Raw genomic sequence first — 23,371 nt, 5'->3', positions numbered from 1 at the left:
TTTCGCTCCCATCAAGCGATGCTTCTCTCGGATTCATTCTATAGACCCAAAAATTGACAAATATTATTGGCAAATATGCAACGAGGTTAAGGTTTCGTTTTCATGTTATCCTACTTTTAAATATTTGATGTGTGGTCTGTCAATCCCTTCCTTTCATACTCCACTAGATCCTAGTAGCATGGCCTCATTAATTATATTTCACTAAACATTATAACTTAAATGAACCAAAAGAGCGATAAGACAAGGTGCATACAACTAAATCGATTGAAATCCTAACTTTATTGACCATATTATCTACATTAAAAAAAAAAAAAAAACTGTTAGCAAACTGCTTATTCACCGAAGAGTCTGTGTAAGACAATGTGTAAAATACGATAGCCTGACGTCTCGATCCTAGCATGCTCTTTTTCAGAGGCTAAATGACAAGTAACAGTTACAGAGGGACAAAAACACACACAGAATACAGACAGGTTAATGAGCAGGGTGAACACAAAAGAGATAGATGTAAGAGGATTATATAGACAAGGGATGGAGAGAAGAAAGAAACCAACAGGGGAGGAGTATAGAGGTAGGAGATAACTGTAGAGGGACAAAGAAAGGATTAAAGGAAGAGGGTAGGGAATAAACTATGGAAGGACAAAGACATATAGGTTTGGAATTCTAAATATTAACCCTCGTAGAACATTATAATTTGGCTTCTCGCACATTTATTTTGGAGTTCTTAATGTAACAAATTATACATGAAACATAATTTAAACTTGTTATTTAGTAGTCGGATTTAGAATTATGTATCAAATTAATTAGGAAATACGTCATTAGCTATAGACTCAAATACACGTACATGTCATTCTTATTTTACAGTTACACCCGCTACAAAAATACCTATCATTAAGGATTGCTTGCAGGAGGAACTGTGCCTAGCAGATAACCATGTTGATTTTCTACAGTGTGAAGTTGGTGGTGCCAGACCACCAGCAAAACTTAAATGGTTTTACGTTTCTAGTGATGGCAGAGAAGTAGAATACAATTCAACCCATGACGTGATCCAGGAGGAAAAACATACTTTTCGTTCAAACTCCAACATATCACTTACATCTAACGAAATGGGAAACGGGAAACTGGTATCCCTTTACTTGTGTAGAGCAACATTTCCTCCAAGTAGTTTGTCGTACGAGAGAGTAGTCATCTTGGATCAGTCGCGAACACATTGGCCCAGTCTGGCTGAACCGGAAATGGTGTACTTCCAAATTAATCTCCCGGCTATCTTAACCTGTCAACGTAGAGAAATTGGGGCTAGCTACATTTGGAAAAAAGTAACACTGAAAGGTACCTCTGAAACAGTTGCATACAGATCACCGAGTCATGATAGTCCTATAAATATCGGAATCTACTCCGTCAATGAATTTGGAGAGCTCGTCATCGCTTCTGTCTCTACAGAAACCGAAGGGAATTACACATGTGCATCTAGCAACTCTAACCGTAAATTGGAAATATACGAATTGATTGTTGTGGGTATGTTGCTGTTTTTTCCTTATTGTTCTTAGTTTCAAACTTTTCACTTTGTTTGTTTCTACCAATTATGGTATTTACAAATCGTTGAGGTAGAATACATATGAAAAATGATTCTTCTATACGACAAAGGAACCTATTAGGTATATTTTATGCATTTCAATCATAATTTTGACCTTACAGATTCCTTACTATATCATAATTTTTTCGGGCAGTATTTGTAGGAAATACTCACACAATTATGTATTAATTTACCAACATTCTGAACTATTTAAGTGAATGACATATTAAAAAACAAAATGCCCGAGCAAGTGTCTTGAGAAACTACAATGCAGTCTACATAGTGGACCTTTTTTCGTTGGACTCTGTATAATTTAATGCATACCAAGGCTTTGAGATAAGTAGGATGTCTGTTTTTATTTATTTTGTATCATGTTGGATGTATTCCTTATTTTTGCGAATGTATTCTGTCCTGTAACAGAATTGCAACATAACGTTTAATAGCCTATTACACAAACGATGATCGGACTCTTTCTAAATGCCACCGTTATCTCAATTGTATGTGTTGCTTTGTTTTCCATTAATTTTCTACCTACTTAGTGCCGCCTTCTGCTTCCCCAAACATTGGTATTGATGCGTGTAGACAAACTGGAGAAAACGAATGCACCGTCACATCACATGGGTCAGGCGAACTACGTTGCAGTGTTTCTGACGTCAGACCTGTTATTTCAGTGGAATGGTCTGAAGATGATGATAGCAATTCAAAGTTAGAAGTATTTTCGAGCACACTCATCGTAGAGGAGCATAGTGGCCTATATACCGTCACACAATTGCTTGAATACAGCATAGCTGAAAACACTGAGTGTAATGAAGAATTTCCACTGAAATGTATTGCTACGGGCCCAGCTACAAAATTCTTCGATTTGAAAGTCGCTCGCGTTACTTTGTTGAACAGTAAGTAATCTGTAAATAAGTAAGTCTGTAACATATATCAAACCTTTTTCAATCGTCTATTTCAATCACAATCACAGGCAAGCTTACACTACTTTAAAAGTATGTAATCGCTGAACTACGAGTATAAGGGGATGGTAAACAGATTTGTAGTATAAATATCGTGACTGGTTTCATTTACGTTCGAAATAGTAGACGTCGTATAGCATATCAACACCTTCGTGTTTGTTTACATTACCTTCAGATACCACAAAATCGTTCAAATATTATAAAGATGGCAGAAGGATACATTTTGATGATGGTATGAAGCTATGATACACATATAATGATGTTAAGTAAGATAACGAGTGGGAGGCAATTACGGGCGAACTTTTCTAAATATGAAAATATATATATTTTCAAATAACATGAAAAATAATTATTATTAATAATATTGACCAGTTAACCAAATCAACACTTTTATTGGTTCTTAAAGTGGTCACCTCACCAAATCGATACCAGTAATAGCCGAAATGCTGTTTTCAGTTATTTGAACATTGACCTTTGATCCTATGACGTCATAAGTAAAGCACGTACTACTATTGATGCTCTGGCAGATACCAAACATGTTTGAAGTGCATCGTTTTTTATGGTTAGGAGTAGTTTGCAGAACGCTTTTTGCTCAAATTTGGACAATGTTATCTATCACGTAATCTTGGTCGTTTAGAATAAAGTAATTTACTGCAGACATGTAGTCTCTGATATCCTACTTGTTTTATGAAGGTTTGGTTCCTATTGTTATATTTATATATGTACAATGGCTATAATACCTTTTTCGGGGGGGGGGGGGGTTAGTTGTCGTTTGATCTCTGACACTTTTAAGGTATTACATTATACGTGAAACGAGCTCTCCAGACTATGCCTGTGCACATACACAGCGTGTTCGATGCTAATCGACAGTACTGTTAGGATTTCTTGAAAACTTTTCTATTCACACAAGATCCATGGACACACACACACACACATGCATACTTGTTGACCCCCAACTCAATATATGGTAATTTCACCCATGTTATTATACGACACCACCACCCCCCCCCCATCCCCAACAAGCACACTCCCATCAGCCCATTGAGCTTCAGTAACTTTAGTATATTGATGAGATCAATAATTGAGAGTCGGGCACACCTGTTGACCCTTTTTTGGCAGGGACATGGTAAGAATTCTCAGCTTTCAACATTATTTATTTGTATTACTCTGGCACTTACTGCCTTCAGTCTAAGTACAAAGTAATATAGCACACTGACTGCTTAAGAGCGTGCTGTAAAATGTTCAAGCAACCACTATTGTACCATGAAAACAACCACTATTAACCACGTACTTTATTGTAATTCCATACAGGAAAAACACACTGCCCGAGACCAGTGTCACCAGAACCCACTAGTTCGTCTCTTGTTTGGATTCCAATTACAGTTGTCATTGTTATCGTTTTGATTGCGGTCTCGGGATTAATATTAGGTAAGACCAATTCTTTCCAAAAAAGCGTGCTCAACGATTGTTATTGTCGTACATATTTGTTCAGTATTTGCAACAAACGAAACAATTAATTTGATTCGTCTAGCGTAGTTAAAGAACACGGTGCATATTTAAAAGAGCGATATCAAATGCATTCGAAAAATTTGACTCAACAAAAGAACCAGAGGGTTGTCAAAACTTCAATAAATGCGACTATGTATGATATGGTATGATTGGCAAATATAAATCGACTCCGCAATGAACTTTAAAGGAATTTTCAACTAATCATTTCAAATATTAATGTATCAGAAAGAACGCTTAATGGCATTAACTGGTAACTACTTATATATGGAGCGTGATACGTTATTATATTGTTATCCTTTCTTTACGTAGTAAAATATCGGTGTCGAAATGATAATGATAACAGCTTGGACCACGAAGATCAAGAGCAAGGAGAAGAATTGTTACAGGTAAGCGAACACTCAAAGAAGAATACAGTGTTGTGTAAAACTACCTACTATTTTTTTTCTTCAAATTTTTCCAATATCCGTTGTTCAATCACCCTCTGACGAAGTGTCCATGAAAAACTGACTGGTGATAAAAACTCTTCTATCGGTCTAAAGTTACATTTTACGTTAGTTTTTCTTAAACGTGTTCACAACATTCCAAACTTGAACATACACGGTGTTTACGCTCAACGATAGTAGACTATACCACATGCAATATCCAGTTTAGTTTAGCTAGACATGGACTAGTTCCAAATCCAACACACTGTCGGAAGAAAACCTAATCAATTGAAAACGTTTAAAGTTCTGAAGATAAGTAAAAATTGCTTGTAATAAGAATGATGTCGATCTGGAATCAATTAAGATTGCTTTTGCCTACTGTCAACAGCATATTAATTTATGGGTTGAAAATAAGAGATCTACAGTATAAAGAGAAGTTCAGTGGCAGCTCCCGTTATTACAACGATAGAACGATGGTAACCAAGGTTTATGGTACGACCGTTGTGACGCAAAAGGGGAATGTTTTGTCGGCGTCTTCTCAGAAAGCGTGCAAAGTATACCATGCATGTCATTCACGGTATATTTAGCATGAAACAGAGCGATAATGAAATCTATCATCTGTTAAATGTTATTGTATTCAAAATGGTACTTCACGGCTGAAATATCCTATGAAGCAACCAAATGCAAATATAGCTAACGTTTGGGGCGAACAAAACGAATTTATGGTACATATGTTCATGATTTGTGGGCAACGACAACACACATGTACAAGGTGTTGGTATCATGTTGAGTGAGAGAATTGCAAAACTGTCATTCAATGAACACCAGTCAGTAGTAGACTAATTACTGCAAGGTTTTATGGCAAACACAAGAAGGTCACAATCATACAAGTATATGCTCCGTCAGAAGCTGCAGTAGAGGAGGAAAAAGACACGTTTTATAGGCAGCTCCAAGAGATTGTAGACAGATGCAGCAGACATGACATGATATTTATCATAGGTGACTTCAACGCAAAGGAAGGATGCGACAATGAAGGAATGGGCGACATTATGGGCAAGGAAGGTATTGGTGTTAGAGACGACAATGGAGAGAGACTGTGTGAGTTCTGCCAAGTGAATGAATATGTTAGTGAACAAGAGTATGAGGACCTCAGTACTAGACACAAGACTACAAGAGGTGCAGACGCAATAAGCGACCACTACTTTGTGAGATGAAAATAAGATTGAAACTGTGTAAATATTTGAATAGATCAAAGGTAAAGCCTAAATTAGATATTGAAAAGCTTAAAGACAGGCAGATGAGAGAGCAATACAATGTAGAGGTCAAGAACAGATATGAAGCCCTGGATGTTGAAACACGAGAGGAATGTTGTGATGGGCTGGAGAAAGTATATGTAGAAGCAGCTGATATGACAATAGGATACACCAAGAGAGTAAGTAAACCTTGGGTCTCAACAGAGACATGGGTTAAGGCAGATGAAAGGAGGGAAATTAATATGAAGATTATAGCACAAAATCAGAGAGGATCAAAGAGAGTTGGAGAGAGACTTACAGAACAAAAGACAGAGAAGTAAAGAGAAGTGCGAGAAGTGACAAGAGAAAGTGGATAGACAAAATGGCACAAGATGCCCAGAGAGCAGCAGAAAATGGAAGGCTTAAAGATGTTTACGCTATAACACGGAAATTGACAGGTAAATGGAAGAGCACCAATGCTGCTGTTAAGGACATAGATGGCAATATTATTAAAGACAAGCAGGCTAGAAAAAAAAAATGGAAGGATCATTTTAGCTCTGTTTTAAACAGAGGTGATCCATTCAACTGGGTTCGTGAAACTGATGAGCGTATTGAAGAAGAAGTCGAAAACGATGTAGGTGTTATTACAAGGCTTGAAGTACATGATGCATTGATTAAGGCTAGCAATGGCTAATCCCCAGGTTTAGGTCAAGTAACAGCTGAAATGTTAAAAGCTGATGTAAATGCTACAGTGGAAAGACTAACAGACCTCTTTAATATAATATGGACAGAGAAGACAACCCCAAAAAGATGGTACAATGGGTTACTTGTTAAAATCCCCAAAAAGGGGGAACTCACAGATTGAAGCAACTGAAGAGGCGTGACATTCCTGCCAGTTATGAGCAAGATCTTCGGAAGTATGCTCTTCAACAGATTTAAGGATGGAGTGGACAAGGTTTTGAGGCAAGAAAAAGCTGGTTTTCGCCAAAACAGGAGTACAACAGAGCAGATATTTATACTGCGTAACATCTTGGAGCAGTCAAATGAATGAAACTCACCTCTGTATGTGCATTTTATTGATTTCTAGAAAGCTTTCGACTCTCTACACCGCAACAGCTTATGGAATATAATGAAAGAGTACCAGATACCAGACAAGATAATTAGAATTGCGAATGCTTTATATGACAACGTTGAATGGGCAGTGGCGGATGAAGGTGAAACAACTGGGTGGTTCCACGTAACATCTGGGGTGAAACAAGGATGTGTCATGAGCGGGGTCCTATGTTTTGTTAGCAATAGATTGGGTGATGAAATGAGTACTTGCAGGAGAGACAAGCGGCATCAGATGGAGATTTACCACGCAACTTGAGGATCTGGATTTTTGAGGACGATATTGCCTTGTTATCAGCATTGCATGACCACATCCAGAAAAAAAAAACAGAGAAAGTAGAAGACATGGCAGGAAGAATCGGTTTGAATATGAATGTGAAGAAATGTAAGCACATGAGAATGAATAACAGGGTAGATGCGCCAACATAGACGTGGAAGACGTAGAGGAGTTCGTATATCTGGGGGCCAAAGTCAGTAAAGATGGAGGAGGTACAGAAGACATCAAAAACAGATTCGGAAAAGCACGTGGTGCATTTACAACCCCAAGAAGAATATGGACAAATGGTGTAATAGGCAGGAAGACACTTACACTAACACTATTCAAAACGCTAGTAAGATCAGTGCTGTTATATGGAAGCGAAGCATGGAAAGCGAACTAGTTAGCAATGACAGAATTATGCAGCAAACAGGCATAAACAGGATAAGTTTAGAGATACGGAGACGCAGATGGAATTGGATTGGTCATATTATGAGGAAGGAGACAGGAAATCATGAAAGAGTAGCAATGGAATGGGCACCGGAAGGAAGGAGGAAGGTTGGCAGACCCAAGACGACTTGGAGAAGGACAGCAACTAAAGAGAGAGACAAGAATGGCTGGAGAAGCTGGTCCTATGTGAGAAGAGCTGCAGAGGACCGACAGGGGTGGAAAGAGAGCATCTAGACCTTATGTAACAGACGTTACGGAGAAGATTAAGATTTAAGATAAAGATGTTCATGTTTTGTTAACCATTTAGGTAACGACCAAACCTCCTCACAAAACACCTCTAATACGCCCAGAGCTGTTTACCATATCCCCTTAAAATTACTTACGTTTTACTGAATTAATTGCTTCTAGATGTAAACAAATACATTAAAGCAACATTTTACATCTACAAGGATATTTCGCCAGTGAAACGAAATACGAGTTTTATTTAGGTTTTGTATGAAGACTTCGTCATTTTTATTTTGTTTTCAGACCCAAGAAAAACAGTCAAAGAAGAGTAAGTATACACTCAAACAAGTCAGACTTCTCTATAAGATATTTATTAGAAGTGCAGTCTGAAGCTTCAAGAACCCCTCGGTACAAGTTTAAAAATGAACGTTATCGTTAACTGGTAAAACCTTATCAATTACATTAGTAAGAACATATGAGACTGTTTTGGGATATCGCAGTCTAATTGTGACACTAAAATTATAATAACTATTAATATACTGGTCCGTTAATAAGGATTAAAAAGAGAGAGAGAGGTGGGGAAATTAAGGGGTGAAGTAAGGGAGAGAAAGAGAATAGATCCTCGGATTTATAATGAGTCAACAAAAATACTTCCAAATATTCAAAGTTGATCTTTCAAAGTCATTACCTATGTTGGCTACATGATACACTCATGAATCAACAGAATAGATAGACCTCAATATGGTTTCAAAACAAGATATTGCACACAAATTTGTACCTTAAAATTTCACAGTTCAAGTAGATATCCGTTGATTACAATGTAACTGTCAATTTCGTTAATAGTCAACATGTACTGCTCATTCCACATTCGGTTTATGATGTATGCTTCATACTTCCTCCATTCACATCTTGTAAAGAGCAGAATGATGGGAAATAAATTTTAAGAGTCTTAACATTAAAATCCTAATATATGACGTTTCTTAATATTATTCTGACTTTGTCTAGAGACAAGTTTTCAATGTAAAGGCATAACACGATTATACTGTAGTGTTTGCGTCAGTTTGACCTCAAATATTCTCTGAACTGAAATCGAACAAACACATATTTGTAACCGATCATTATGCTTAACGTTTCGTTCATGGAGAGTGTAAAAACGGCGTTGGAGCAACATAATATTATAAGAGCTACGAGTGCAAGCTTTATACTAAGTGGTATAAATACTACGCTGAGTCCAAGCAAACGTTGTCTTGCAAGTCTTGCCAGTAAATAAAACAGTGATACAGTTTGCTATTGAATTAGTGATGAACGTTTTTTTTACGTTGTGCATATCATAAACTGTTAAAATAAAAAGCGTATATTAGCGTCGATGTTTAAATGATATTACTTTATTGACTACATACTTTACTCAACAGAATAGGTAAAACATCTTTGTTTGACAAAACATTACCCCCGAGAGCACTAACACGTCCAATCTGCTTAATTTGTTAAATTTACAACATAAAATATCCAGTAATGTAATTGCTTTAATTCCTTTGTTTTCATCTAGGCGATCTTACCAAAAAGCGGAACCAACTCTTGCATGACTTGGAGGTTACATATCGATCTCAACTAGACGACAGTAAAGTCCATGTAATGAACACGTTTTCGAAACTAAACCCAAAGAAGTCCTCAGCTGATGACGAAAGATATGTTAAACTGGGCTCGTATACAGATATATTTGGGCAAGAATTTATGCAAAAGCAACGGCTAGTTCTTGAAGGAGAGGCAGGATGTGGAAAATCAACGTTTGCAATGACCATAGCAAGAGAATGGTTAAACGAACAGGATGAATCACCCATGCGTGACGTAGGAATGTTAATTATTTTGTCGCTCATTGATTTCGATGAAAACACAACAATACCTGAAGCGATAAAGAAGCAGATAGTTCCAGATGACCGTCAAGAAGAATTTTCAACCCAAGAAATAGAGCAAATATTGCACAATGAAAACAAGCTAGTCATAATACTTGATGGTTTTGATGAGTTTGTCGAGAGAAACAACAGGGAGAACAACAATTCGTATATGTACAGACTTATTCGTAACAGGGTACTAAATCAAGCATTCATCATCATTTTAACAAGATCTGTCAGCTACTTGAGGGTTTTTGGTGAAAAGCTATTTCCCATAGTTAAGCTTCATTCATTTACAAATCCTCAGGTACAAAGTTACATTCGAAACAGTTTTTCAAAACAATCAGATTTCGAATACCTGAAAAAAAAAATCGACTCAAATGACAACTTGAAAAGTTTATGTGAAATACCATTGTTTCTAGAGATGGTAACAACAATGTATCAAGCTGATAATTCCTTCAGTTTATCAGCTTCAAAGCAAACACTTTTTTTCAAAGAATTAATAGACAAGAAGTACGCTAAAAGCGAAGAGAATGATAGTTCAGGATATATACCAAGCGATAACGTTTCCACGTTTGCATTCGATGCAATTTGCAAGAGCAAAAGTTCCTGGTTAATGAATGAAATTTGTGAAAACTTCGGAAACGAGCTTGACACACTTATAAGTTTGAATTTCTTCAAAAAAGTTTCGAAGTCTACACAAAGTGATAACTGTACTAATGAACAAAGCATAATACAGTCGACACATAATATCTATCAATACTATCTTGGAGCTCATTTCCTATCATGTGTTGATACTCCAGAGAGACTGTTACAATACTTGCAAGAAATCGATGTACTTACTTGCCAGCATCTTCTCATATTTACCTGCGGACTAAATGCAAAATGCATAATACCAATCGTCAGATATTTGCTAGACAAGGAAGACATATTTCCGTTTCCCCTCAGGGATTGCATTACACAGTGCTTAACGGAATCTGATTTGGAGGTAAATGACGAAGTGGAAAACCTATTAAAGAAGCTCTCAATGAAAGAACACGGGATTGCCATTCTGAATACCGATAATAAACCGTTGAAAACAGCGAAAGCTTCATTACTAAATATGTGCAATAGATCTAAGGTAATTTTTTTTTTATCAATATGTATATTTAGAATGCAATTTGCAATAAGTAATTATTTTCACATCATGAGATCTTATGCCCTGCATTGCCAAAAGATAACTTTAATAATTTTTTGCCAATACTTTAATCGGGATTAAAAAAATGTGGTCATGTATTCTATGCTACTCACTCAATCTCATCCAGCAAGAATAGCTAAGTTCGTAATTATCTTTTAGTAACAAATAACGGCCTATCCACAACTGTACGTATCATATAAAGACGTACATAGCGATTGCTTTCATTAGAAATATTTCGTATCCTACTTTGTCAACAAGAAAATGCCTAATTCTTTACTGAAGATATTGAAATATAATAAATGACTGTAAATTTGTTATTTATCAAATATGAGACAATTATTCACCTCTCCCGTACCGCGTCCATCTTCCTGCCGTTGATGACAACATTAATGTTTTCCCTTCATCCACCAAACTGGGCTAATTCTTTTTATACTATGATTGCACAATTTGTATACTATATGTTGAAGCAACCTCCACCTTGGTAACATCGTATTTTTCTTTCGCTCTGTTCACTGTTAAAATTAAACTCCAAATTCAGCATGAATCAAAGAACAAGTATATAATCAATTGTCTGTCTCTACCTTATCCCTTCACAGATAACAGTGCAGTTTCTACGACTGGTGAACTTACAACTATCCATTGACTTGCAGAAACTAGGGCTTGTGGATAAAGAAGCAAATCTGTATTATCAACTTCCAATGGTTAAGACATTGATTCTAACAGATTTTGCTCACACAATTACTGATGATTTCATCTTGTCTATCGTGAAAAATATCCCGACCGTCACAGAAATAGCGTAAGTATCCGTATGGGTGTACAATTATTTACTCATGCCTTCTAAAATTTGGAGTTCCTTTGAAGGCAAAAAGGAAACCAACATGCCCACTAAAATAGCTTTATTAATGAGTACTCGTTTTATATTAACATATCAAGTATTATTTCCAATGTTTATGTTATAGAATACCTTTGTATTATAATGAAATGTTAATATTTGCTTACAAGTTTAACGAGAGCTTACTATACTCGCTTTGTAAATTATGAAGACAGTGGTCATTGGAGGTTCTTTTTTCATAGTCAGATAAAAAATTCAAGCGGTCGTTATACTATGGAAACACATCTGGCAAAGCCTGATCGTAGACTAAGTATGCTCCATTGACTTACACACAGATTCGCGTACTTTCCAAGGCCGCTAGAGCAAAGATAGAGTTTGCAACTGACACTTCCTCCCTATGATGATAGATGATGTTTGAGGAAATATGTCACATTCAAATTTGCACATCATGGACGTTTAGAATTAGAGCTAGAAGAGGTCGTTGTTTAGCATAACCAGCCCATCTGCCAGCTCTTGCTGAGGAAACTTCCTTTTTTCTGCAGTAAAATTCTAAAGCGGCTTAAAGCAAATTCAATGCTCCTAAGGTTTAGACTCTCAGTAGTTTGTTTCATACTTTTCAACACCTAATCGTCTAAGAGAATAGTGAAGACTGAAATAAATTCCATCATAAGGTATGTTTAAGACTATTTTCCGACAGAGGTCAATTTTTTTGGCTGTATAACACTACTCTGATTGTGGTTTGGTACCCTATGCATACAAATGTCATCAAGTATGCAATGGGAAGAAAGCCAATCTCTGTCATTTTACATTCTCAGTTAGTAGTGGTCTACGCAAAATTCATGACACGGTGCAAGTCGATATGTATCAAGTATGTGACAACTGAACTAAAATGAAACGTGGTAGAAAATGTGCTACCATTGGGGACGTTTTCGCCTGGAAACGCAAATAGCGGAAGGTTTCGCTCAAATAACTACAATTTATGTTATAATTCCAGAGTGTTCAGTACCAACAGGCCATTAAAAGTTGATGAAGAGTCGAAGAAAATATTAATAAAGAGGAGAAAAGAACTACTCGGTAAGTTATATGATTCGAGCCATGGAAAATGAAATTCAGGTAATCAAATAAAACAAACACAACTTTTCTTTTCACAACTTATGATGGAAGATGGCCGGGCGCAAGTCGACGCATCATCTGTAGTAGTTGAAATAATCTTTTGTACGCTGTTACTTGCATGTGTTACTATATTTTTTGTTACTTTGTGTGCATGATGAGTCAATCCCGCAAGTGAGGTGATAAACATTCCAAACTTAAAAATACAGTACCTTTTTGTGCAAGGTCGACAAAGAGGGTCGTACACCCCGTACATCCTCATATATGGATCCGCACCAAATAAATGGCGAAAAGTATATGTCCATTCAGCCGTCGGAGTATGCAGTTAAAAGGTCAAATACATCATACCGACATTCTTACCAAACCATATGCCATCTGCCGCGATGAAAAGGAAAATTGTCAAGAGGGTAATGTCACCCGCTGTGACTTTTTCTAAGGACTTCAAACACGCTCAGTCATTTCTTTAAAGTTCAAAATAAATATGACAGAGGAAAATGGGTGACATGAGTGAACATTGTGGGATAGACACTTACTTCCTTTAACTTTAAACTCCTAACTTACCGTGTTAAACATTTATTTAATATTATGTTTCGCCTAACTGGTATTGTCAACCCGCTTGGCACGTTTTACTGTGCGTATCTCGCCGAATTAGGGATGGAAGTATCATTTTGTATTTCTAGCTAAATAACATCATTTTATGGGTTTTTTATCATGTTATAGTCAGCTGGGTACATTATAAAGAGTTGAAAAAGAAAGGTGAAGTAAGGGAAGTGGAGCTACTGTACCCATCGAGAAATTTTCAACGCTGGTTGGTAAGCAATTTATGCCACATAATTGTCTTGAAGTACCAAGGATTTTCTTTCTTTTCTCTATTGCGTAAAGTAAGACACTGCACCCCAAACTGTGATAATAATCAAATAAATTACAAGGGTACTTTACAAAGGTTCGACGGGGACTAGATTACAAATATGGTCGTGCATTCGTTGACTACTTCTAAGAGATTACACCTTCTGATAACGAATTTGTATCGCAAAATATAGGTGTCCCGTAAAAGAGTGTATTCGTATTCTTAAAGTTTCGCATCTTGCCATACTAAGATCGACACTGTAGACTGCTTTTTGTAGCTGAAGTTCGTGTTAACGATTTGGGTTTCTGTTACCAGAAAGTACAAACATTCTTATGGCAAACGCAAAGCCGTCTATTTTACATTGCAAGGACATCTAATGTATTAATTTATTAATTTAACAATTGATGGACACAGTTAGAATATATCCACACTTCAAAGGAAAAGAAAGGGTTTTAAAATAAGTTGCATTGTTTTTTGCTTTTGTTTGTTTCTTAATTTTATACACGATATTCATTTCCCTAATACTCAACTTTACTTTGTTTCCTCGTCAGTCTCTCGAAGAAACACTCGTGGTGGTATGTAAACTTAACTTCGACTAACATTGTAATTTAATCTGACCACAGATAAAACTACATCCAGTTACAGTATAATGTATTGAGTAATTATCTCATAAGTCTGGTTTACATATGTTATCAACTTGACCTTATTTCTAATTCGTTATTTTTCGTTCAAACCCTTCGCCCGCTTCACTTTCCCTTGAAGGATTTACCCAACTCATGAAATATAAATCATTTGTTTTTAATGTTGCGGTACCGCTCATTCCACTCCATTTTAAACAAACGAATTAGGCCTATGATGGTTGATAAATGTATCATTATTTATAATCTAATTGTTGTTTATGCATGGTCTGACAAGATTTAGTTGAAGAGCCAATTGCAGGTCAGCATTAGCATTACAGGGAGTCGAGAGCTATCCAGATCGGACCCCGGGGATCAACTATGTCGACGGGCACCCTTTTGAACACTTCCTATATCCAACATTTTCCAGGGTCTCCAAATTGACCTCTGTTCCTGGACTGTAGCCACCCGACCTAGTCCCCTTCGTCAGACTTGGTGCAGTATCGTGTTTGCTTTAGATCAAATAAAGTGAACTAAAACAAAAGAAGACGAATAAAATATACAAATCACGTATGTGTGAAGGCTTTGGTACAAAACAGAAGTCGACCATAACGAATAATGTGTTTTAATTATGTAGTACGGAGCCGTACATTTGTGATTCGCAAATACATTAAACAATACTAAAGCATTAAAAAACGCACTAGACTCATTTCTGACTTATGTTCTTGTAAAGTGCTATGAATATCCTTATTTTTTTATAGATACTAATGAGAAAGTTCAAGGTAGGCATGGTGTTTACAACGCTCAGAACTGTTTCATGTAGCATGTTCATATTTAACTAATTACTACTTCATAAATGAATGGTATTACTTTATTCATAAGTACTCTATCACCAAATGCAAACTAAGGTGGTCGGCTAATTAATTTATATGATTACCAGAAAATTATGTCAAAGGTAACAGATTCAAAATCAATGAATCTACAACATCTGTGGTTTACCATTACGTGCGAATAAAACCACCATATCTACGTAGGAGTAACACTTTCAATGGATTGTACTTATTAAGGGAAAAGAGGGATTTGAAAGTTTTAAGCCGAATTCGTGTCATGCATATCATACAGGATGGTACGGCGTTTGTTTAACAGATCTCAACTTACCATGAAAAAGAATTCAATTTTCATTTTTTTCACCCTGTTGTAGGCTTTCTTTGGTGATGTAAATGAACAGGTAAGACGAGTGGAACACACATGTCGATACAATTTTCCATTTACAAGTATACACAAATAGTTTAAGAGGTGCGGTTATCACTGTACTCTATAACATTGTTTTTACTGATCAAACGGTGTTCCCAAATCCGGTTAATTAAAGTGGAAATTTGTTTTACTAAACTAAACGTGACAACAATTTTAATGTTATTAGGGCTCCATATCTCAAGTCCTAAGGGGTTAATATGAATAAATATGTAGGCTAGGAGGGGCATATTTTGTGTATTTCTACAATTTATATCACTTTTTGATGTCATGATGACCTATAGCCTGTCACATTGCATTAGTATAACTATGCAAGGGCACAATGGGAGTAGGCTGCTTACAACTGAATCATTGAAACAAATAAAATTTCAGTCCCTTTAACGTCTAGCCAAAATGACACATCAGGCTATCACTAGCTATCACTTACTTCCCGTTGATAGTACTCATCGTTTGGTTGTCATCGTGACTGCTTAAAGATGTTTAAAGTTATCGATTAGCTCCTCATTCTCATTCTCAGTTGACTTTCCTGTTCGTTTCTGACAGACGTTTAATTTCATAACTTACAATAAAGTCAACTTACAAGCATTAAATATTTACTTCTACAGTAACGCCCCGCTTGTTGGTCGTTAGAACGGTCTGCTCAGCGCCACCTAATTAAGAAGATATTGCATAACAATATCTGCACAGTGACCGTATAATAAACAGAAGATATTTGGTGCTACAATTCCAAGATATGAGAAGAATAAGCGGATCGCATTATAACATATTAAATTGTTAGCAAATGTTCTCATGTGTCAATCACAATATACATATAACGCCAAAGGAAAGTGTCTTTATGGGATTGTAAATCATTGCAAAATAATGACTTGTGAATGAAGTCTGTTTTGGCGATCAATACGTGGAGATGTGATGACTGCATCTTAGTTAATGTTATGTTCGTACTTAACAACAGTGATTGGGCCAAATAAGTAAAATCTATGTCAATAGATGACTTAGTGTAACATTTGTACTTCGGGCTGTTAATTCCGAATCCACATGTACTGCCTGATATTACAGCCCACCGTTTCCAGAATGTTCTAAAATTTCATTGCGTTTTTATGTTTAACTTTTAGGAAGCACTTCGAATTATGTCAGACGTGGTAAGAACACTTCATTAAGAAAAGTGGATAAATTTCAATAAGCAATAACAACGAGCGTCGTGTGTCACATTATTATCTAAAATACTGCAATTGGAAAGCGCTTCTTAATTCAAACTTTGTCTTCAGTATTTGAGAGAGTTGTAAATGTGTTGGAAACTTTACGATGAGGCAGTACTTTGATAGAAGTTTCATAAGCTAGAAGGTCAGGTATAATTGCCTTTGTTATGAAAAGAAATGTCACACAACCGTTAATAACAAACGTTTGCAAAGTTATATGGACTCTCGATACTTATCTATTATACGATGAAATGTGTTCATCGCTTACATATAAACGTATTTGAAAATTAAAAGTCAGAGGTGAATACTCTTAAAGTACAGAAGTTCTCAGTGATATAAGAACATAATGTATCTTCACATTTAAAACAAAAACATTTAACAGAGGAAAATGATAAATGTTAAAATATATGAACTTGTAACAAATCACTGTTTCAATTTCGTTTCATCAGGGTATTGAGGGATTCTTTAAACAGGTAAGTGCTACGTCTTGTTCATTGAACTGCTGTAGTGAGACAGATTTGCATTTTTCATACATCGCAGCCTTTAAAACAGGAAGCGTTCAGAGTAAATTGTCTTGCCAAGTCACTGACCAGTCATGGAATCTTCCTACGTGATAACGTCACCACCTCTCACTGTATATTATTTGAAATGGAAAAAGATAACGGTACGAAAAGGTGAATTTGCTATAAAGTTTAATTAGAAGAAAAAATTGACATGCAACCTTCACATGTATAATGGTAACGTCAAAAACTTGCAAGTATGTGTTTACCATTAACTTTATTCAAAAGACAAATTATCAATTTAATGCACAGAAAATACCTGGAGAACAGGGCAACGTGGTGATATACATGATAACACCTTATTACATAATCTCAGACAGAAACCAAAGGCGTAGAGAAAGCTACCTCAAGTATCATAGCTAATTTCCTTCATAGGCTCTTAGGAAGCAAGGGGTATCTGTACATGGGTCCGGCATTGCAGGCCAATGACGAAGGTAGACAACAAGGACGGAGAAATGAGTAAACACAGTAAAATATCTTCCGTCATGCTAAAGCAACGGTCATCGGCGAAAATCATGACATTTTGGGGGAAAAACGACTGTTGAGACCACTTATAATCAATGACCGTAAAATATACAATTTGAAAGTTTGACCTCAGAATTTTGACATTTCATCACCAACATTTGTCCTTTTAACTCGTAGATTTCAACTTTCATTTAAAAATGTGATGTTTCATTATAAAATATGCCGAAATTTTCTATTCCAGTTTTATAACGAAATGAAGAAATATTAACTACAAATTACATATCCCATATCGAAAATGTGACGCTTTACTGTAAACTATGTGACGATATAATTCAAGATATCAATTTTCATGTCAATGTCAAAGATTTGATGTTTGATCTGAATTTCTACATTTTACCTCATAATTTTTTAGTTTCATCTGACATGTTCTACCATAAAATTCCACCGACTTGTGTCAATAATTTTACGTCAATTGTATATTGAAATGTGAAAGTACATATTCTCGCTCAAATCAAGTTTTATTGTGTGTTCAGCATTTCCAAGCGAAAATTCAAATATTTTGATGTCACCATTAATTGTCCATTCATAAAGTATAAATTCTGTTAGATTTTAAACAAGATGGCTGCATGAAATATGTATTTGCAAAAGCCGTTTCCTTCGTTTGTTATCATTCCCAGATAATGTAATATGATAAGAATAAAATTACAGAAAACGATGATAATGCTGAAAAGAGTTATTGTGTTTCTATCAAACATTCTAAATGCAGGGAAAGATAACAAATTCCAAAAACGATACCCATGTTTACCCCAACAACAAAGATATGAAGGAATTATGTTTCTAATTTTTTGGTTATTGTGTTATTATAACTTTACTACATTTCTTATTGTTTATATCACCATTTCTCATTTACGTCCAGGTCAAATTAGGTCCTGCGATGAGGATTCCCTATGAAAAACAATCGAAAGAGTTTTTAACGATGTTAAGAGACATTCTGGATCTCTGGCAAAAGGTAGGCAATACAGTTTTAGTACTGTTACGTTGGAATGCGAGAGGTCTCGATAACTAATTTTTAACGAGACACAAGCCTGGGTTCGTTTCCGTAAGGAACACAGACAAATTGACGAGTCTAGAGATTTTAAATGAGAACGTAAACTTTATTGAACAATGGATTTCGAACCAACAACAACAAGTGTTAATTACAAATATATAGAAAATTACTCACAAACTTAACAAGATAGGATACACTTTAAAACGCGCTGGTCTCATCCAACGGCGATATCCCTCAGCGGCCACGACCTTGATGACGACGATTCTCGGTCCGTTGTACCGCGAACTTCACTGGTCCTCGACGAAGTTTCTCGCGATCCCAGAAACAGCAGTCACCTTCTTTCCGACGATGCTCCAAAATAGAAGACGGACTTCCAGCCACAATAGAGTGAAGCACAAGTCGAACTTCTCGCCGACTAAATATTACCAGAGTCAGTCCAAAGTCAGCTTTATAGCCACTAACTCCTGGCGTAACGAACTTCCTCAACGGAGACAGAAATTCTTCACCTTCCCCGAAATAAACACTGGAAAACTGTACTTTCACAGCAAAGTCCTCTTCAAACTTCTGAATGGAAGTGTAGAATCAATCTTGGTATCGATATCTCAATCCCCCAGAAACTACTGGTAGTTGAGCACTGACGATATATAGTAGAATGATATAATATGTGTCGTCGCTTGTATTCGTACAGAAACTGAGAAACTCTCCGATCTGGGCGGGCTTTTATATACGATTTGCCATGTCAAGAATGCTCCAGATCTTTCTCGATACACCTGACCCAGTTTCTTTATTCTTGGAAGTCCTTTGCATATCTAGCGAACGTTCCAGAGAATCCACGAAGATTGCACAGCTTACACGCGATTTCACGTAAAGCGACGTTAACCCGAGACCAGCGTGTCATCATAAGGAATATGCCAGAACAATCGTGTATTATAACATTCTGACACGGTAACCCGACCTAATTTCTCAAATACTGATTTATCACGTAGGCAATTTTAAATACTTTCTATCATATAACATTAGGTTCCTCATTAGCAGTAACTAGCGTTAGGCTACAATTTGCCCTCGTAACAGTACTTCTTCTTTTCTTTTATTGAAAAGCCGCTACCTTTTTAATTGTGTGTTTTGTATTTCCTTTAAATCTTACAGATAGATGATGCTTCTAGATCCCAAGATGTGGAATACTATACCAAGAAGTCGGAAGAGGTGAACAATTGACCTTATTTCCGAAAAATATCAGTATTTAAGCTATGATTATCACCAAAAAAAAATACTTTTTGATTCATGAGTTCTTTAAACTCATATGAGTAAAGAGATTTTCAATATTACCAAAATTACAAATATCAAATTACCGTCACTTTAGTATGACCGTCTTTACGGGTTTTTGTGTATGCTGTTATTTGCTGGGAGGGCAAGGAACGTTAAATGGGAAACCCCCGCTAGATATCACAGGGTGAATCACTGGAAGCTGCAGCATATTTCGGTATTTATTGTCCTATGATACCAAATTTCAAGCACAATAACACATGTAAAAAATATTTCATGTGTGTTATCGGTAGGAAATACATACCACTTACACTCCGGCTCCCAAGACCCAAGTTGATGCATTATCATCCCCCCCCCCCCCATCACCCCCCGCCTTCAAGCACGCACCTAAATTGAAATTACAGAAACGCATTTTAAATTGTTCGATATCATATACTAATTTATCTCCTTAACCGAAGAATCCTTAAAGACAACAATGCTTCCTTTAAAAACTTATACATCGCTTTAAAAAAAAAAACTCATTGATTGTTTTATTGTTGTTGATGTTTTTTTTGTCAATCAGCAACTGGAAAAGCTTCAACCTAAATTGGCACTTCACAGAAAGTTTTTCGCCGATAATGTGGTAAGTTTCTATCACAACGGTAGAGGTACTTTGATATATTTGCATATTAATATTTATTTTCTACCTCACATTGTACATGCATTCCATTTGATCATTCTCGATGGTAACCGTTTCCTTACTCAGTGAGAATACGTTTCTGTTGCGTCCTATTGTGGAGGTTACGCACATTCTAAAGACGATTTACGTTTGTCACAATTTGACCCTTGTACAGAAATCGAGTAAATTATTATTCTCTTGTCAAGAAAGTACATCGTCACGAATATTTTTTACACAATAATACCATAAAATGATCATTGTATAAGCCGTCGAAAGTGAATGCAAAATGAGGATTAAATTACATTTGTTTCATTTTCCTTTAGGTCGAAGAAATTGATATCACGCTTACTGGTATGTTTGGTAATACAGTTACTTTAGGAGAAAAGTAAACTATCACCTTTACTGTCACTATTTACAATGGACTCCTCCAAAAGAAAAGAGAAATATTTTTGGAGACATCATGCTTTAAACCTAGAAACGGCTATTAAGTTTAATGTGCTGTCGAAGTGGTACTCTGAGAAGAAAACCTTTCTTTGCCTTATCTTTCATATTTAAATGGTCATAGTACATTTAATTTCGTTGAAAAATGCCAGCATCATAGTATTTTACATAACATAAAATGTCCCACTATTATAATTTATTTTTAATTTGATAATTTATGATAAAACTCCGATACGATTGATCTCGACATTGTCAAACAGACACACAGTTATATAGTAGTGGATACGATGTAGTAGCATAATGGTATAGTAGCGCCATGGTAGGTTTCATTAACTTCAAAGAATAGCGTGTGTAGCATATAAAGCTTCGTTATCCTATAATATTTAAAGCGAAAATTTAAAAGATTATAAAATGTGTAACTATTTTTATTTTCAGATTCCTTCGTGACTGTTTTTAATTGTAGAGCTAGTGATTTATAACGTGCTTATTACTTGGGGTAACATCATATATATGCAACAAAAATGAAATATTAAAGGCCCATCTCATGTTTATTTTCATGTGTAATGGTTGAAATTATTCTTTCTTTTTCATAATTAAGAACTTTTGATAGATTACTCAGTTTTGTGTAAAACATAACCGAAATCACGAGGGGAAAGATTACGAAACATTTGTGTTCTCTATTTGTGTTGTAGATTGTCGTGGCGGTGGATGGAGCAAGAACAAACAGCAGATATTCAAGAAGTTTAAACAAGTTTTCTTTGAGATTCAAATATAAAAAGAAACAGCACCCAAATCGAAAAAGACAGGAAATTTACGCAAAAGTTTGGAATTCTGGGGAAATAACTTTGTATTGCAGCATATGAGTAACCATATGTCATTTATTTCCTATTCGCATACGTCGATTTTACATTGTTAATATTGTATCCATATCTCTTATACTTAAAATTCCAAACTAATGTGTGGCATTTATTTTTGCCTTTAATTTAAATTTGTTACGGCTGGTGGTGTCTCATGAATTCTAAAGTTCGAGCAGAGTGTCTGGAGTTTGCATTTTACTTAGTGTATATTAGACGGGGTACCAATCCTCAGCTAATGAACAATAATTGGTACAAAGAAACATAAGATTAAGCTTATAAAGAAACTTACAAGATTAGAACAAGTCTTGGAATACTTTCCATGAAGGGGCGGATAAAGAAGGACAACAAGTTGGACGTAAAATGGTGCGTATGGTGTGTATGTTTATATATATTGGGTATAATTATTGTTTATAATCGTGTATATAAGTGCAATGCTGTACTAATTTTGGATTTTTTTTAAAGCTGAAAACGGCACCCACCACTCCGCCATCCTCATTGTAGGCGATAAATGGTAAAGTTACGGGATGGGTATCCAAGGCTGCCTAGGAGTGTACATATTTATCTTTTGTTAAATGTTTATCTTTGCTTTGCTTCCATGCACTTTCTATACACATTTCTATCTGTTGTACTAAACCTTTTGAGTTCCTGTTGAGCTGTTTTTCATGTTTATCCTAAATGTTTTTGTTATATGTAAGCCAATGGTATTGTTGTATTCGTGAAAGGAGATGTGACACTAGAGAGTACAGTAAAGCAATTAAGAGGAGGGAAGTTGGTTGCTTTAATGCAAGTGAGGAAATACAAAGCAATACATTGGAAATAAAGCATCCGCACTCTAATTGTTCTATCCTATGTGTTATACTTTTTACGTTGTTCTCATATCAAAGACGTATGACTAAATTTGAGAGAAGATGAGAAGGAGCAGACGTTTAAAGCATACAGGAACTTAATTTTCCGGTACTTCAATATTTATGTTAAAGCCTTAGTACTGGGTTCATCATTGCATGATATGTCACATCCCAGGGTGAGTCGGTAACAGGTTTAAGATCAATCGATCTAACTAGGTACCGGTGCTAATTGTGTTCCAGTAAAACGAAACAGTGTCCAGAAAGTAATATGTTTCAAGGAGACACGATTAAAAAAAAACGGGCGACGTCAGTAAGTGGATCATTGAGAACTGTACGACCTGAATTTATATAAACATAGTTAAATCATGTTGCGGGGTAAAATACAGATATGGTTCTGGACATGACTGGATAAAGAGAAAAAGCCACAAAGCAGCAAAACCACAGGAGAGCCACGTGGAGAAGAAGCAGAGTCACTTACTTTACTGTTCTTACATACGAAGTCGAATGCAGTGCACTATTAAGGAAATGACTTCACTGCATAAGTTAATCGTGCATATGGTATTATATTAGCATTAGTGTTAG

The 23,371-nt window shown here is 36.0% G+C and overlaps 1 protein-coding gene across 2 annotated transcripts in view; it reads left to right on the top strand.

The window, feature by feature from the left end:
• The window catches only part of LOC139982045 (uncharacterized), an 87,181-nt gene extending 64,407 nt beyond the window's left edge, over positions 1-22,774 (top strand). For both annotated transcript variants that reach the window (XM_071994545.1, XM_071994546.1), the window contains 19 exons: positions 862-1,512; positions 2,110-2,463; positions 3,841-3,957; positions 4,348-4,424; positions 8,037-8,061; positions 9,280-10,742; positions 11,396-11,595; positions 12,626-12,705; positions 13,462-13,553; positions 14,140-14,163; positions 14,967-14,987; positions 15,407-15,433; positions 16,569-16,595; positions 17,102-17,125; positions 18,594-18,686; positions 19,872-19,928; positions 20,551-20,610; positions 20,970-20,997; positions 21,780-22,774. In XM_071994545.1, the coding sequence (XP_071850646.1) occupies positions 862-1,512; positions 2,110-2,463; positions 3,841-3,957; positions 4,348-4,424; positions 8,037-8,061; positions 9,280-10,742; positions 11,396-11,595; positions 12,626-12,705; positions 13,462-13,553; positions 14,140-14,163; positions 14,967-14,987; positions 15,407-15,433; positions 16,569-16,595; positions 17,102-17,125; positions 18,594-18,686; positions 19,872-19,928; positions 20,551-20,610; positions 20,970-20,997; positions 21,780-21,862 (3,503 nt within the window). In that variant the 3' untranslated portion in view covers positions 21,863-22,774. The remainder of the gene's footprint in view (positions 1-861; positions 1,513-2,109; positions 2,464-3,840; positions 3,958-4,347; positions 4,425-8,036; positions 8,062-9,279; positions 10,743-11,395; positions 11,596-12,625; positions 12,706-13,461; positions 13,554-14,139; positions 14,164-14,966; positions 14,988-15,406; positions 15,434-16,568; positions 16,596-17,101; positions 17,126-18,593; positions 18,687-19,871; positions 19,929-20,550; positions 20,611-20,969; positions 20,998-21,779) is intronic.
• Positions 22,775-23,371: the final 597 nt, after the last annotated feature.

The sequence above is a fragment of the Apostichopus japonicus genome, chromosome 16 (genome assembly GCF_037975245.1).
Source record: "Apostichopus japonicus isolate 1M-3 chromosome 16, ASM3797524v1, whole genome shotgun sequence".
Lineage (NCBI taxonomy): Eukaryota > Metazoa > Echinodermata > Holothuroidea > Aspidochirotida > Stichopodidae > Apostichopus > Apostichopus japonicus.
The sequence above is the reverse complement of the archived record's forward strand: the minus strand, read 5'-3'. Positions and strand labels throughout refer to the sequence as shown.